The sequence below is a fragment of the Nicotiana sylvestris genome, chromosome 4, assembly GCF_000393655.2.
Source record: "Nicotiana sylvestris chromosome 4, ASM39365v2, whole genome shotgun sequence".
NCBI classification, from domain to species: domain Eukaryota; kingdom Viridiplantae; phylum Streptophyta; class Magnoliopsida; order Solanales; family Solanaceae; genus Nicotiana; species Nicotiana sylvestris.
The window spans coordinates 38,390,727-38,403,001 of NC_091060.1; the positions used below are offsets into that span (position 1 = coordinate 38,390,727).

The window sequence follows — 12,275 nt, forward strand, 5'->3', positions numbered from 1 at the left end:
GCCCTTGTTTAGATTAAAATAGTTTGACAGCATATGCTGTCAGATTATATTCTTGCTGCCCCTGGCCTGCTTTTAGTTTAATAAAATGTTAAAAGGGGACTGTCAGGGAATATGATGGGGGTTCCTAATTTTAAATGTTTGAGTTGGAAAAACAGCTAAAAAGGAATAGGTTCTGAGTTGTTTAACTGGCTGTGAATAGTTTGAGTTTAGGATATAAAAGGAAGCAGAACTTCCATTAAACGGACTGGATTTGGAGGAACTCAGACAGACTTTGAGACTGATTTTGAGAGGCAGACTGATTTTTTAGGCTAAAAATTAGACTGGATTTTGAGGGGTTTTAGAAAGCATAGATACAAGGAAAGATACCACAGAATAGGATATACAGACATACCTTGAGTGAGAAAAACACATATAGAAAAAGAGCAAGGAATAGGAAACATACAGACAAAATCAGAAACTGTTTCTTCCTATTTGTTTGTTTGGATTTCTTTTGTTTTCAACTTGTGGAATCAATACAGATTTTTCCAAGTCTTTAACTGAGTTTACTAGTTGGTTGGTCTCATTGGTTCATTCTTGGATTTGATCTGCCTGAGTTTTGATCCTACTCCCCTGCTTATTGCTGTCATTTTGCTACCTTTTCCTTCGTCTATAATTGCATCTTGCACTGAAACTTGTCCTGCTACTATCTATCTGTTACTGCTGCTATTTCGTTTGTACTGCTGCTCTACTGACTCTCCTGCTTCTTCATTGTAAGCATTTCCCAGGTACACATTTTGACCCCCGCATTGGTGTAACTGATTTGTAACAATGAAAAGCATGAATTGAAAGATCTGAAGGAATTATAATCATCTGTTGTTTTACTTACAGACTTTTGTTAAAGGTTGTTAAGTTATGTAGATTTTAGTTTGTAGTTCAATAGAGAATATATTAGCAAGTGTGTATTTAATCGAAGCTTATGTTGATCTAAACCACGATATGTGATTCGTTTAATGATATACAGGATGTAACTATAATTCATGGCATATGCAACCATTAGTATGATTGTTAATTCAAACTCGTTCTTCAGCATGTTTTGAATATGTAGGGTGGACGGTCCGTTTCAATTTCGCAAAAATACAATACAGTTTTAGATTCTCGAGTTTTAGCTTCATTAGGCAGTTTATAGGATGAGTTTCAAATATCATTAGTCGCATCCTCTAATAAGTGGTTTTAATTAATCCTGTCTAAATGAGTTAAATTTAATTCAAGGAGCGCTTGTAGTAGTTGTAGCGTTTCATCAATCTTGTATCTTCTATCAAATTAAAAGCATGTTTCATGAGGTATAACGTTTCTTCACCCTGTAAATAATTAATCAGACGATTAACAAAATCTGGATTTTGCCAAAGCATATAATTGAATTAGCATGCATCTTTTCTTCTATTTTTTTAGAGACAAACACATTAGAAATGTAGTCGCTTTAGGATATTCCTTCTAAAATAATGAGATGAGCCTCGCCAAATTAGAAATGCAAATTGCGGGGCCCTCAACAATTAATCATAATAAATACTTGGAATTTGGGATGGACTTTTAGTGAATTTCACTGCCTTCCCCAAAGATAATAATGCGTTAGACTCTTTAGGCGCGACTTAATTATAATTTAACCTTCTTAAACACGGATGCACATTGATGTGACCCAAATCCAAATCTCAACGGAGTCAAAATGTGTTGACGATCACGGGTGCATTGATTGTGACGTGGTTCGAGATGCATTTTCACGACGTTGCAATTCTACAAAAATAAATGATAATAATAAAAGCGATTTTAAACTCAATAAAAGCACATAAGTCACAACATGTATTTAAATAAGATATTTAGCAATTATAACAATTTAAGCGACCGTGCTAGAACCACGGGATTCGAGGGTGCCTAACACCTTCCCTCGGGTCAACGGAATTCCTTACTTAGAATTTCTGGTTCGCAGACTTCATTTGGAAAAGTCGAAAATTTCCTCGATTTGGGATTCAAGATAAACCGGTGACTTAGGACACCAAAAGCCAAACCTTTCCCAAGTGGCGACTCTGAATTAAATAAATAATCACATTTTGAATATTGTCGCTTAAATTGGAAAAACTCCCCTCGCGCATTTTACCCTTCAGGGGCGGGCGTGCAAAAAGGAAGTGTGACAGGGTCCGAGAAAGGACCGTACTCCAAGAGTTATGATGTAGACAACCTATTCTAATGCAAGCATTAGAGGCAGCTTCTACGGCTTGAACCCTTATTTTGATTCCTCGTCCGAGAAGGCGCACCAAATATCATTCAACTAATCAACAAACCTGAACTCTATTTACAGCTTTGCTTGCCTAATATCATAAGATAAAACATATATGAGCAAAGTAACACAGTACAATAAATAGAAATATACTCTATCTTAGTCATAGACTCGTATCAAGAAACTATCAATTGATATATGGAAGGAAACTATTGATTAATTTTGTTCAATAAATAGGCAGTATTTCAAGCACAACTGAGTTTGTTAGAACTGGTGTGGAAATGATTATACTTATAGTCAAGTGAGAGGGAATGAGCAATCTGTACGGTAAGCATATTCAACCTCCAGTTGGGCCTCAGGATATCAATTGATATTCAAAAAATTTGGAAAAATGACCCTGTATAGCGGCTGTAAAAATAATAGTCGAAAAAATATATAAAATTTGTATATTTTTTGCATAAATATACAGTATATTATATACAAAAATTATACAAGTTTTATATACTTTTCCGGCTACCAGATGTAAATAGTTTCTGGCACGGGCTAAAAGTGATAATACCCCAAAATTTTTGGGGTTAAATCAGGCCCAAGCCAATTGATATTCAACTTTTGGGATTGAATTAGGCAAGATCCATTTTTATCGTGGTATCAAAGTCGGGCCCCGATGTTAGGCCCCCAGGATAGATTGTTTAAGCTCCCGTTGACCGTTATGGGCATGGGGGAGGGGGGTGATGGAATCCCACAAAGGAGATCGATGGGTTCCTTGGACTCGTTATATACCATGAGCCTAACTCAACCCCAAAAGCTAGGTCAAAGGGTGCCCAGACTAACCCACTGGAGCATGAACAATTTATCCTGGGGGAGCAACATCGGGGGCCTGATTCTTAAACCGTGATAAGAATAGACCTTGAGCCTAACTCAATAGCAAAAGTTAGCTCAAAGGATAGGAATTGCCCAAACCATATAAAGAGTCGAAGGTACTCATCCATCTCCGATATGGGATTCTATCGTACTCCTGTGGTGAAAGATGTTTGATTACTTGAGCCTAGTTTTTCAGAGAATCAACAAAATTTATCAGGACATTTTACAAAAAGAGAAAGACTCACCTCCTTATCCCAATTAGTGCATATATTTATCGCTATAAGCGCCACATTTTGCACTAACAGTGCACAAATGATTCCCATCCATAGTCCCTAAAAGTAGGAACATAAATCATGAACAGAAAGTTGAGATTTGATTGTGAGTGTTTGAGGGCAACTATTTGAAGAGTAATATAGATATACCATTCCTCCAGTTTGGAAGACAAATGCAAAGAGAACAGAAGAAGGTAATCCCACAACATATTAAGCCCCAAGATTGATAAATGCACAGAGTTTTTGCCATCCACATCCTCGAGCAGCCCCTGAAAAATTGCAAAAATGAGCGTAATACTTTAACATGTTATCGTTCTTGATCCAGCTATCAGAAGATCAGAGTAATTTTTCAACCTGAAAGCACACATTGGAAGCCGTCCAAGAAATCAGATAAAGCAAGCAGAGGCAATATCTTGGCGACATATGCGATTACTTCTTCTTCATTGCTGTATAGCTTCCCCCATACGAAACGAACCAAAATAGTGGTGGTCGCGATTATCAATCCTACTGAGATGGCTACTACCACAATAACATATAAAGCTAATCGTGCTCCTTGTGGACGACCAGCCCCTAGTTCATTTGAAACTCTTGTGCTGAAGAACAAGTTGAGATCTTCTCTTTCAGCGCGATGAAGAATATTAATGATACTAATCAGATCATGTGAGAACAATGTATTGACTTACCTTATAGCAGCACCAAGTCCTACTGAAACCATGTATACCATCCAACAAGTATTGAGACTGAAAAGAATTTCAAAGAATTTGTGTAATGGTAGTTGTTAATCTTATCTTTTTCAAAGAGCAAAATAAGCAATGAGCTTAAGGTTAATAGAACGCGGACCTTATTGATAATACTGATGTCTCTAATTTAGGATTAGGGAGAAGGCCAGATAATAGAACAACCATCTCAAATGACCAATATTCAAAGCTGTAAATCAGAATGATAAAAAGTAAAATGTTACTCAATTAGTGGAAAGAACAAGAACATAGAAAGCTTAAAGCTGAGTTCGGTAGTTTAATGTATAGCGCCAGGTATTGTGGCGCTATACTGTAAAATCTAACACGCCCAGGTATAGCGCCACAATACCTGGCACTATACATACATCATTAATGTATAGCGCTAGGTATAGTGGCGCTATACTTCTTTTTCCTAGCCCCATCAATAATTCCTGACTTCAATAATTCAAAAGCGTATAGTGCCAACTTTTTGGGCGCTATACCTATATAAAAAAAAATTCCGGCTAGCCATTTCCTATATAAAGAGGTTAGGATTGTATAGAAATTCATTCAAAACAATTTTAACTCTTGTTGAAACGTTTATTATTTTTAAATTCTCCAGCATTTTTTCATTATGTCTGAAGAGCGTAGAATAAGAGTTTCATTATATTGGGAGGGTGAGGTTGTGATGGAATAACTCCGTGGGCTACAGTTTACCTGCTCAGTGTCATGTTAAATTGCCACTTACAATAGAGTACGATAAATTGATATCGTTGTTATGCAAAAAACTGAGTGTGAGGAAACGTTCAGTGATACTTAAAGTAACCGGAAGATATCCGTATTCCGTCACTCCGCAAGGGGTTGCTTTTTACTCGGAGTTTAACATCGACGATGATGAAACTTTGAGTGATTTTCTGAGGACTCCGGACGAATGCCGGGAATTTCTTGTAATCACAATGTTGGAGATGTACGTGAAGGTCGAAGACGTTCCAAAAAACGAGGTTGTGCGTAGCAGAGATAACCCCCAGTCATCGGGTGGTTATTCTGAAGCAGTTTTTGCCGGACAGGTTCTGGATGAAAGAGTTTTCCTTGATTTAAACTTATCACCGCCGACGAATGAGCAGCGAGAAAATAACTTATACCCTGTTTTTCATAATTCACACGATAAGTGGTAAACTTCAATTTTCATTTGTGTTAATTATGTATATTTTTGGCGTATTGAATTTGTATTAACGCTCATATATTTAATAGGGGGTACCGACCGGATATGAATTTTACAAGTGGCCCATCCGATAGTCGTCACTTAATTGAAAACGTCCATCATAAAATTTCATCATATTACGACTTGTAAGTGAAGTGATATAGCCATATGGAAATCATTTATTCATTCAGTAGCTTATATTTTTGTTGGTTGTGCAGTGAAAACGACCAAGTTGAACCACCCGTACTCACTCAATTGACTGAAAACGACGTATTACATCGGGATCTGGCAGATGCACAGAGTGGGGAACAGAACAGTGATTATGATAATAATGCCGATAAATCCGGAGACGAGACACCCTTTTTTCGTGAGAATGGTGATGAGCAAGATGAGGAGGAAGGACCTGATTTGAAGAGAGACCCCCCTAGACGAAGAGTGTATGAGTCTGAAGTGCCGTTTCATTCAAGGGAGATTCCTTACATTGATAACTTGTCAACCGTGCTGGATGTGGAAGCTCTAACAAGGGATTTTGATGAAATCTGGACAGCAATGTGGGATGAGTCTAGACCAACAGTGCTTGCAAATGGGATGCTTTTTCCTGATAAAACGCGCTTAAGCAGGGCTTGTAAAATGCATAACGTAAAAGAGTGTCGTGAGATGCAGGTATGAGAGTCAAGTCCGATGGTATACAAGGTTGTTTGCCGCAGGTGGTTTTGGCCATGTAATTGGATGTTGTGTGCGATCAAGAAGAAGACAGGTATGTAGAAAGTGGGTAAATACATTCCCACCCACACATGCAAAATGGACACATTCAACGGGAATCACTTCAACTTGGATATTGACTTGATTTCTCTTGTACTTATTTCGCACATCGAAGCGTCCATAAGGTATACAATCAAAGAGTGCATTACATCGGTCCACCAGGAATATGGCCATACCATTACGAAAAGAAAGGCATTTCTCGGGCGCAAACGAGCGTTTGAAATTGTTTACGGTAATTGGGATAAGTCATTTGCATCTCTGCCAAAGTACATGGCCGCACTACAGCACTTTAACTCCGGGACAGTTGTTGAATGGAAGCTTGAGCAGAGTCTGGGAACACCAGAATACATATTCAATTGCGTGTTTTGGGCGTTTAAGCCAGCAATTGATGGTTTTTCGCATTGCCGGCCAGTAATATCCGTAGACGGAACTCATGTCTATGGAAAGTACGATATCAAGCTATTTTTAGTTGTGGCAGTGGATGCTAATGGACAGATATTTCCTCTAGCTTTTGTTGTTTGTGTCAATGAAAGCACAAAGACGTGGACGCTGTTTTTGAACCACCTGAAAGAGCACGTTGTCAAACAGCGTTCAGGTATTTGTCTAATATCTGATCGGCACAGTGGTATATTAAGTTCTGTGGAGAACTTGCCTGCATGGCAAGAACCTTATGCATACCACCGTTACTGTGTGAGGCACTTTAAGGCCAATTTCCAGAAGGCACATTCCAACAAGGATCTACATGATTTGATGTGGATGGCAACAACAGACCACCAACAACATAAATTTCGGAGGCATATGGATTCTATCAGGCAAGAAGACGAGGCAGCCTATCGTTGGTTAATATGACATGACCTTGAAAAGTGGACGTTGCATGCGGATGGTGGCAGACGATGGGGAATTCTTACTACAAACGTGTCAGAGTCCTTCAACGAGTTATTGAAGTCGGCAAGAGGATTGCCCGTCACAGCCATGGTGCGGATGTCGTTCAAGCAGATGGCGGAGAGCTTTGTTGAATGGTCTGCAGCTGCAACGGAATTGATGGAGGGGGTGTTGAATTTATGCCAGTGCCTATAAAGAGATTTGAGAAATACAGACGGCGAGCACATTGACATTCATTTTTGCAGTATGATAACGAAAGAGGTGTTTTTGAAGTTCGCACCGCTATCCATAATAATCGGGGTAATAATGTACATACTGTAAATGAATCTGTAAGGTTATGCTCCTGTGGGAAATGGCCCATCTGCCACATGCCTTGCTCACATGCCATCAAGTGTTTTCAATGTGTTGGTTATGTGGAGACCAACTATGTTGATCAACAATATAGTGTTTCCAAGTACCTAAAACACATATAGTGGTCAGTTGCAGTCAGTGGGTGCTGAGCATTATTGGCCTTCGGAACCATTAAAAATGGTGTGTAACAAGTCCTATTTGCGTAAAAGACAGGTGCAGAAGAGAACACGTATACGGAACCAAAGGGATGTTAGTGACACCGTTTATGCGTGCAAATGTGGTATATGCTCGCAAACAGGACATGACCGTCGTAAATGTCCTTCAGCTGGTTTGGGTGGCAAAACTAATCAAGCTCGTGGTGGGTGTTCTTCTAGTGTACCTAACTACCTATGAGTTGATGTTGTAATAATTAGTTGTTATGTCTATGTTGCAAGATTTATGAACTAAAATTATGCTTGTTAACTATGATTTGTACTTTCCCATTTTACCTATTTAAATAATAATTTAATAAAATTATTTGTATATTTATTATGTGTGTGTTGTCTTGTCGAACTGAAAAAGCTAACCAGCTGACATAAAGTTGTCTTGTCTACATCATGATATTTAACACGCAAAGTATAGCGCCATTAGATAGTACGTTAAAATAATGGAGGATGAATCGACATGGAAGACGGAGGGGATATAAAATATGTATATATAGCGCCACTATACCTGGCGCTATACATTAATGATATATGTATAGCACCTGGTATTGTGGTGCTATACTTGGGCGTGTCAGATTTTACAGTATAGCGCCACAATACCTGGCGCTATACATTAACGGTGTCGTTACTGTTATTGTATAGTGCCAGGTATTATGGCGCTACATATAAAAAATATAATTTTTTTACCACATATTTGTGTAGTTTGAGTCCAAAAGAACCACATTTTGGTTCTGGACAAACAGATGTGTCTTTACCCCCCCCCCCCCATATATATATATATATATATATATCCAGCAGGCTTAGATCGCAACAAAAATAAATTGTGCAGAAATAAAAACAGAAAAGACACAGAAGTTTTATACTGGTTCACTACTAGTGTGGTACCTACATCCAGTTCTCTTGGGTCACAAAGGTTTTCTTAGATCTTAAATATTGAGTCGTTACAATAGTAATGGTTTTAGTTCGTTCACCACTAACGACATTCAGCAACATTGTTTGTCTATGCTTGACACAACTCTTGTTTTGTTTCTAATTTTTCATATTTTTTGTGATACTTGTAAACTCAAGGATACAATGTTTGTACTAAGAACTAGAAAGATATAGAAATATGTATTAAGTTGCGTGACCCTTTCTTCTGTCTTCCAGCCTTCTTATAGGAATGACTTGAGGTCTTGTAATCTTCTCATGAACTAGTCTTTGCAGATTGACTATTGATTGAGGCAAAAATATTCTAAGAGATTTGACCCAAGGGTTGCCTCTAAATCCAGCTTACGAGGAAGGCTGAATTTAATGATCTTCTTTCCTTCTTGTGTTCCTGATATAAATAGGAGTGATTTGTGACACGACTTGGTTGATCCATCATCAATATCTTCTGATCTCTTTCTTCATAGATTCTTTTTAATTTACGAACTTCCCCATATCAGCTGCATTTGATCTTATTTTCTTTTGATAGCATTGCCTCCCTGATTTCCTGCAATCAATTAGAGTAAATTAGATTTGCACTATTTTCATCATTAAAACTTAGGTGTAACGATCTCCCCCTTTTTGATGATGACAATCAAAAAGAGTAAACAAAGCAGATGACACTTCCCTTTTAGTGAAGGCTCCCCCTAGGTATGTGCATGCCTGGATTTTGATGCTGATGTTGCTCCCCTAAGTTGCTGCTCTACATTACTCTAATGTTTCTCCCCCTTTGACATCAATAAAATAGAAAGAAGAAAGTGCAGACAGACATGCAAGTATCATGGCAAGTAACATGTAATGTGGCAAATAATAGGCATGGCAGACAAAGTAGCAGATATTATGCCTTCAGTTGAGGCATATGATAATGGTTCTTACAGACCAAACCAAAACAAACAGTACCCAAAAGAATTATTTTAGACACACACACACACACATAGTGGACCTAAGTTCCTCTCCAAAAAGTATTTAAGAGTATTTATCACTTTGGTGCAGAAAGAGTCATAGGAAGTTTCAACTTTTTTGTGAGCTTGTCCATTTTCTTTGTTATGAAGATGAATGCCCTGATTCTTGTCTCTTTGTGGCTCCCATGTCCATCCCGAGCTTGGCTATTGTCGCGCCCCCTTTTTCTCGCGAAATCGGGTTTATGACATTTGGGAAGACAACTCGTTCCCTTTTGGGAATTGGGTTTTTTGATTTGAAGAGTCGCCACCTAATGATTAAGTTCATTAGGACATTAGGAAGAATTTGTTTAGAAAAATCAGAGTTTGGGTAAGGGCTAAAAATTATCTCGAAGGGAAGGTGTTAGGCACCCATCAAGATCCACTAGTGTGGTTCCCGGCCATGCTACAATTGTGACTTAAGTACAAGCAATAAATAAGCAATTAAGGGTTTCAAATATGAGGGGTTGTAACATTGTGATTGCAAATAAGTTAAAGTTTGAAGAAACAAGGAAGTTGAAATTTGAGAAAAAGGAATTTGAAATTTTTGAAAGTGATAAAATAAACAAGTAAAGGGAAGGGGGTCCTAGGTTTATAAATAATATGGATCACATCAATGCAATACTCGGTAATCACTCCTCAGAAAAGGGGTTACACGTGGTATTAGCGCATCGGTCATCATATCCATATCTACCCTTTCCCACCCGGTTGAGGTATTTAAACGCGGAATAGTTTTGTTACTTATTGCATGCTAGTACCCGCCCCAATCCTATCAGTCCCGGAGGCATTTGGGACTACTAGTCCTAAAGGGATGGGAAATGTGGGTTTTTTGTGGTTTAAAAGGATAAAATTCTAAAGCGACAAAAAAAAACACATAAGGCAAATTATGGGAAACACATAACAGTTTAAAAGGCTCAGATGGGCCTCCTCACTTAAAGACAGATTGTTTAGCATGTCTTGCAGATATTGGTTATTGTCTGAATTAAATTTAAACGTTAAGGAGGAAGACTTGTCTATTACACATTTCAGATAAGAAACCGGAATCAGACCTGCCTGTTGGTTGGAATTAACAGAATCTGATTCAATTAGCTAATTTTACCTTATAGCTTGCCTAAGTGAAATCTACAGGCATGACATCTAATAATGCAGAAGTGTGCTGATTTTTAAAAGAAGAAGGCCAGTTGATTGTAGAAAACATAAGTTCTACAGACATTGAGTAATGTTACTACTGATTTTAGACTTGTAAACGATTCAGATCACTTGGTTACTCCTATAAACATGCTTTCTAAGCGTTATTGAGTTTAACCTTTACGAAAATGCAGAAATCCTATAGGCATGGTGTTTAAAACGCTGATTTTTATTATTTAAGCCTATAAATGTGTTTGCCTAGTGATAGATGCATATGCAGAATTCAGGAAACTCTATAGACATGTTCTCTATGTGATAGGCAGAAACGCAGAAACCTATAGACATAGTCTCTATGTATGAAATGCAGAAGCTATAGACATGGTATCTATGTATGAAATGCAGAGGCTATAGACATGGTATCTACTTATGAAATGCAGAACCTATAGACAGGATTTTTATATGAATGCAGAACTTGTAGGCATGGTTTCTATATGAAAAACGCAGAAGTGCAGGACTTGTAAACATGATTTCTATATGAAAAATGCAGAAGTGAAAACAGGACATGATTGCAACAGTAAATACCTATGAACATGATATCTACCCTTATGCATACATGAGTGACTCTCCCCTTTTCACTAAAACCCCATAAGTTATTACAAATTATTACAGCTCGGAATGAATAAAGAAAAGTAAAATAAAATTACATCAGAAAGCTAAAAATCCCAACCAAGGAGAGCTTGATTCAGACTTCTGTCTGAAGCATGAAGTAAACCAACTCCAAAGATCAAATTCCAAAGCCTTTCTCTTATTTGGGATGTATCAGAGTTCCCTAAGAGTCTCAAGTGAACTCCGGGCAGTGCTTACACCCAAATATATTGCAGAATTGGATTATAGTGCTGTGTGGAAGGGCCAGCCCTCAAATGTCCAAGTTCAGAGGGAGCTCAAGGTCCCAAAACAAGGCTCATAGGAGGGGGGCAGAACTTAGAATCTAAGAGAGAGTGCAAGTGCATAGAGGGAATTTTGGGGAAACCAAGACAGGCTGGTGGTCAAACCCAGCAATTGGAAGTGCTGGCATACCCCAACCAGTCTGTTAGCCACATTGTTTGGGAGTTAGGATCTATTAAAGGATCAAGTCCAGACATGAGCAACAATTTGGATGTTGCCATGCTTTGAACTTTAACTCAAACACATAGAAGGAAATAAGGGTATGGGGAATTCACACAGCAACAGATGCAAAGAGACAACATATTCAATACAGAACATAAACAGCAAAGTAGACAAGATAGTTGAAACTGTAAAGCAAACACATAGGGATGAAGCTGAAAGTTAAATTAGAACATACCAGTTTCAGGGAAATAAGAAGAGAAGAGTAGTAGTAAATCCAAATTGGAAACACACAGCTAGAAGATTTCAGAAGAAAGTAGAGTGTTGAATTGAGAATGTAGGAGTATTGAAATTGAAAGTGTTCCATAAGTGTGGTCAGAGTATTGAACTCAAGGTCTTTGTTGATACCCAATTTTTCCCTAGGTAATTTTATACCCAAAATATTTTCAAAATAGCATATATGTGCATATATCAGCACACCCAAGAGTTTTGGTATTTTTAATGATTTTTAAAATCAAGTTATTGCCTATTTTAATACCCTAAATCCAATAATTGTTCCCAAAATTATTATTTTTGGTGAATAACTTATTTTATCCTCATATTTGCACCAAAATATAATTAAGGTGATTTTTGCATATTTTTACAA

At 37.8% G+C, this 12,275-nt stretch overlaps 1 protein-coding gene across 1 annotated transcript; it reads right to left on the minus strand.

Moving 5' to 3' along the window:
- Positions 1 to 686: 686 nt before the first annotated feature.
- On the minus strand, positions 687 to 4,828 carry LOC104228790 (protein DETOXIFICATION 16-like). Its single transcript, XM_070172749.1, has 8 exons — positions 4,815 to 4,828; positions 4,222 to 4,308; positions 4,065 to 4,121; positions 3,746 to 3,998; positions 3,507 to 3,650; positions 3,355 to 3,441; positions 2,313 to 2,339; positions 687 to 794 (listed from the first exon to the last, which is right to left on the minus strand). The coding sequence occupies exons 1-8, from the start codon at positions 4,826 to 4,828 to the stop codon at positions 687 to 689; spliced, it is 777 nt and encodes a 258-aa protein (XP_070028850.1).
- Positions 4,829 to 12,275: the final 7,447 nt, after the last annotated feature.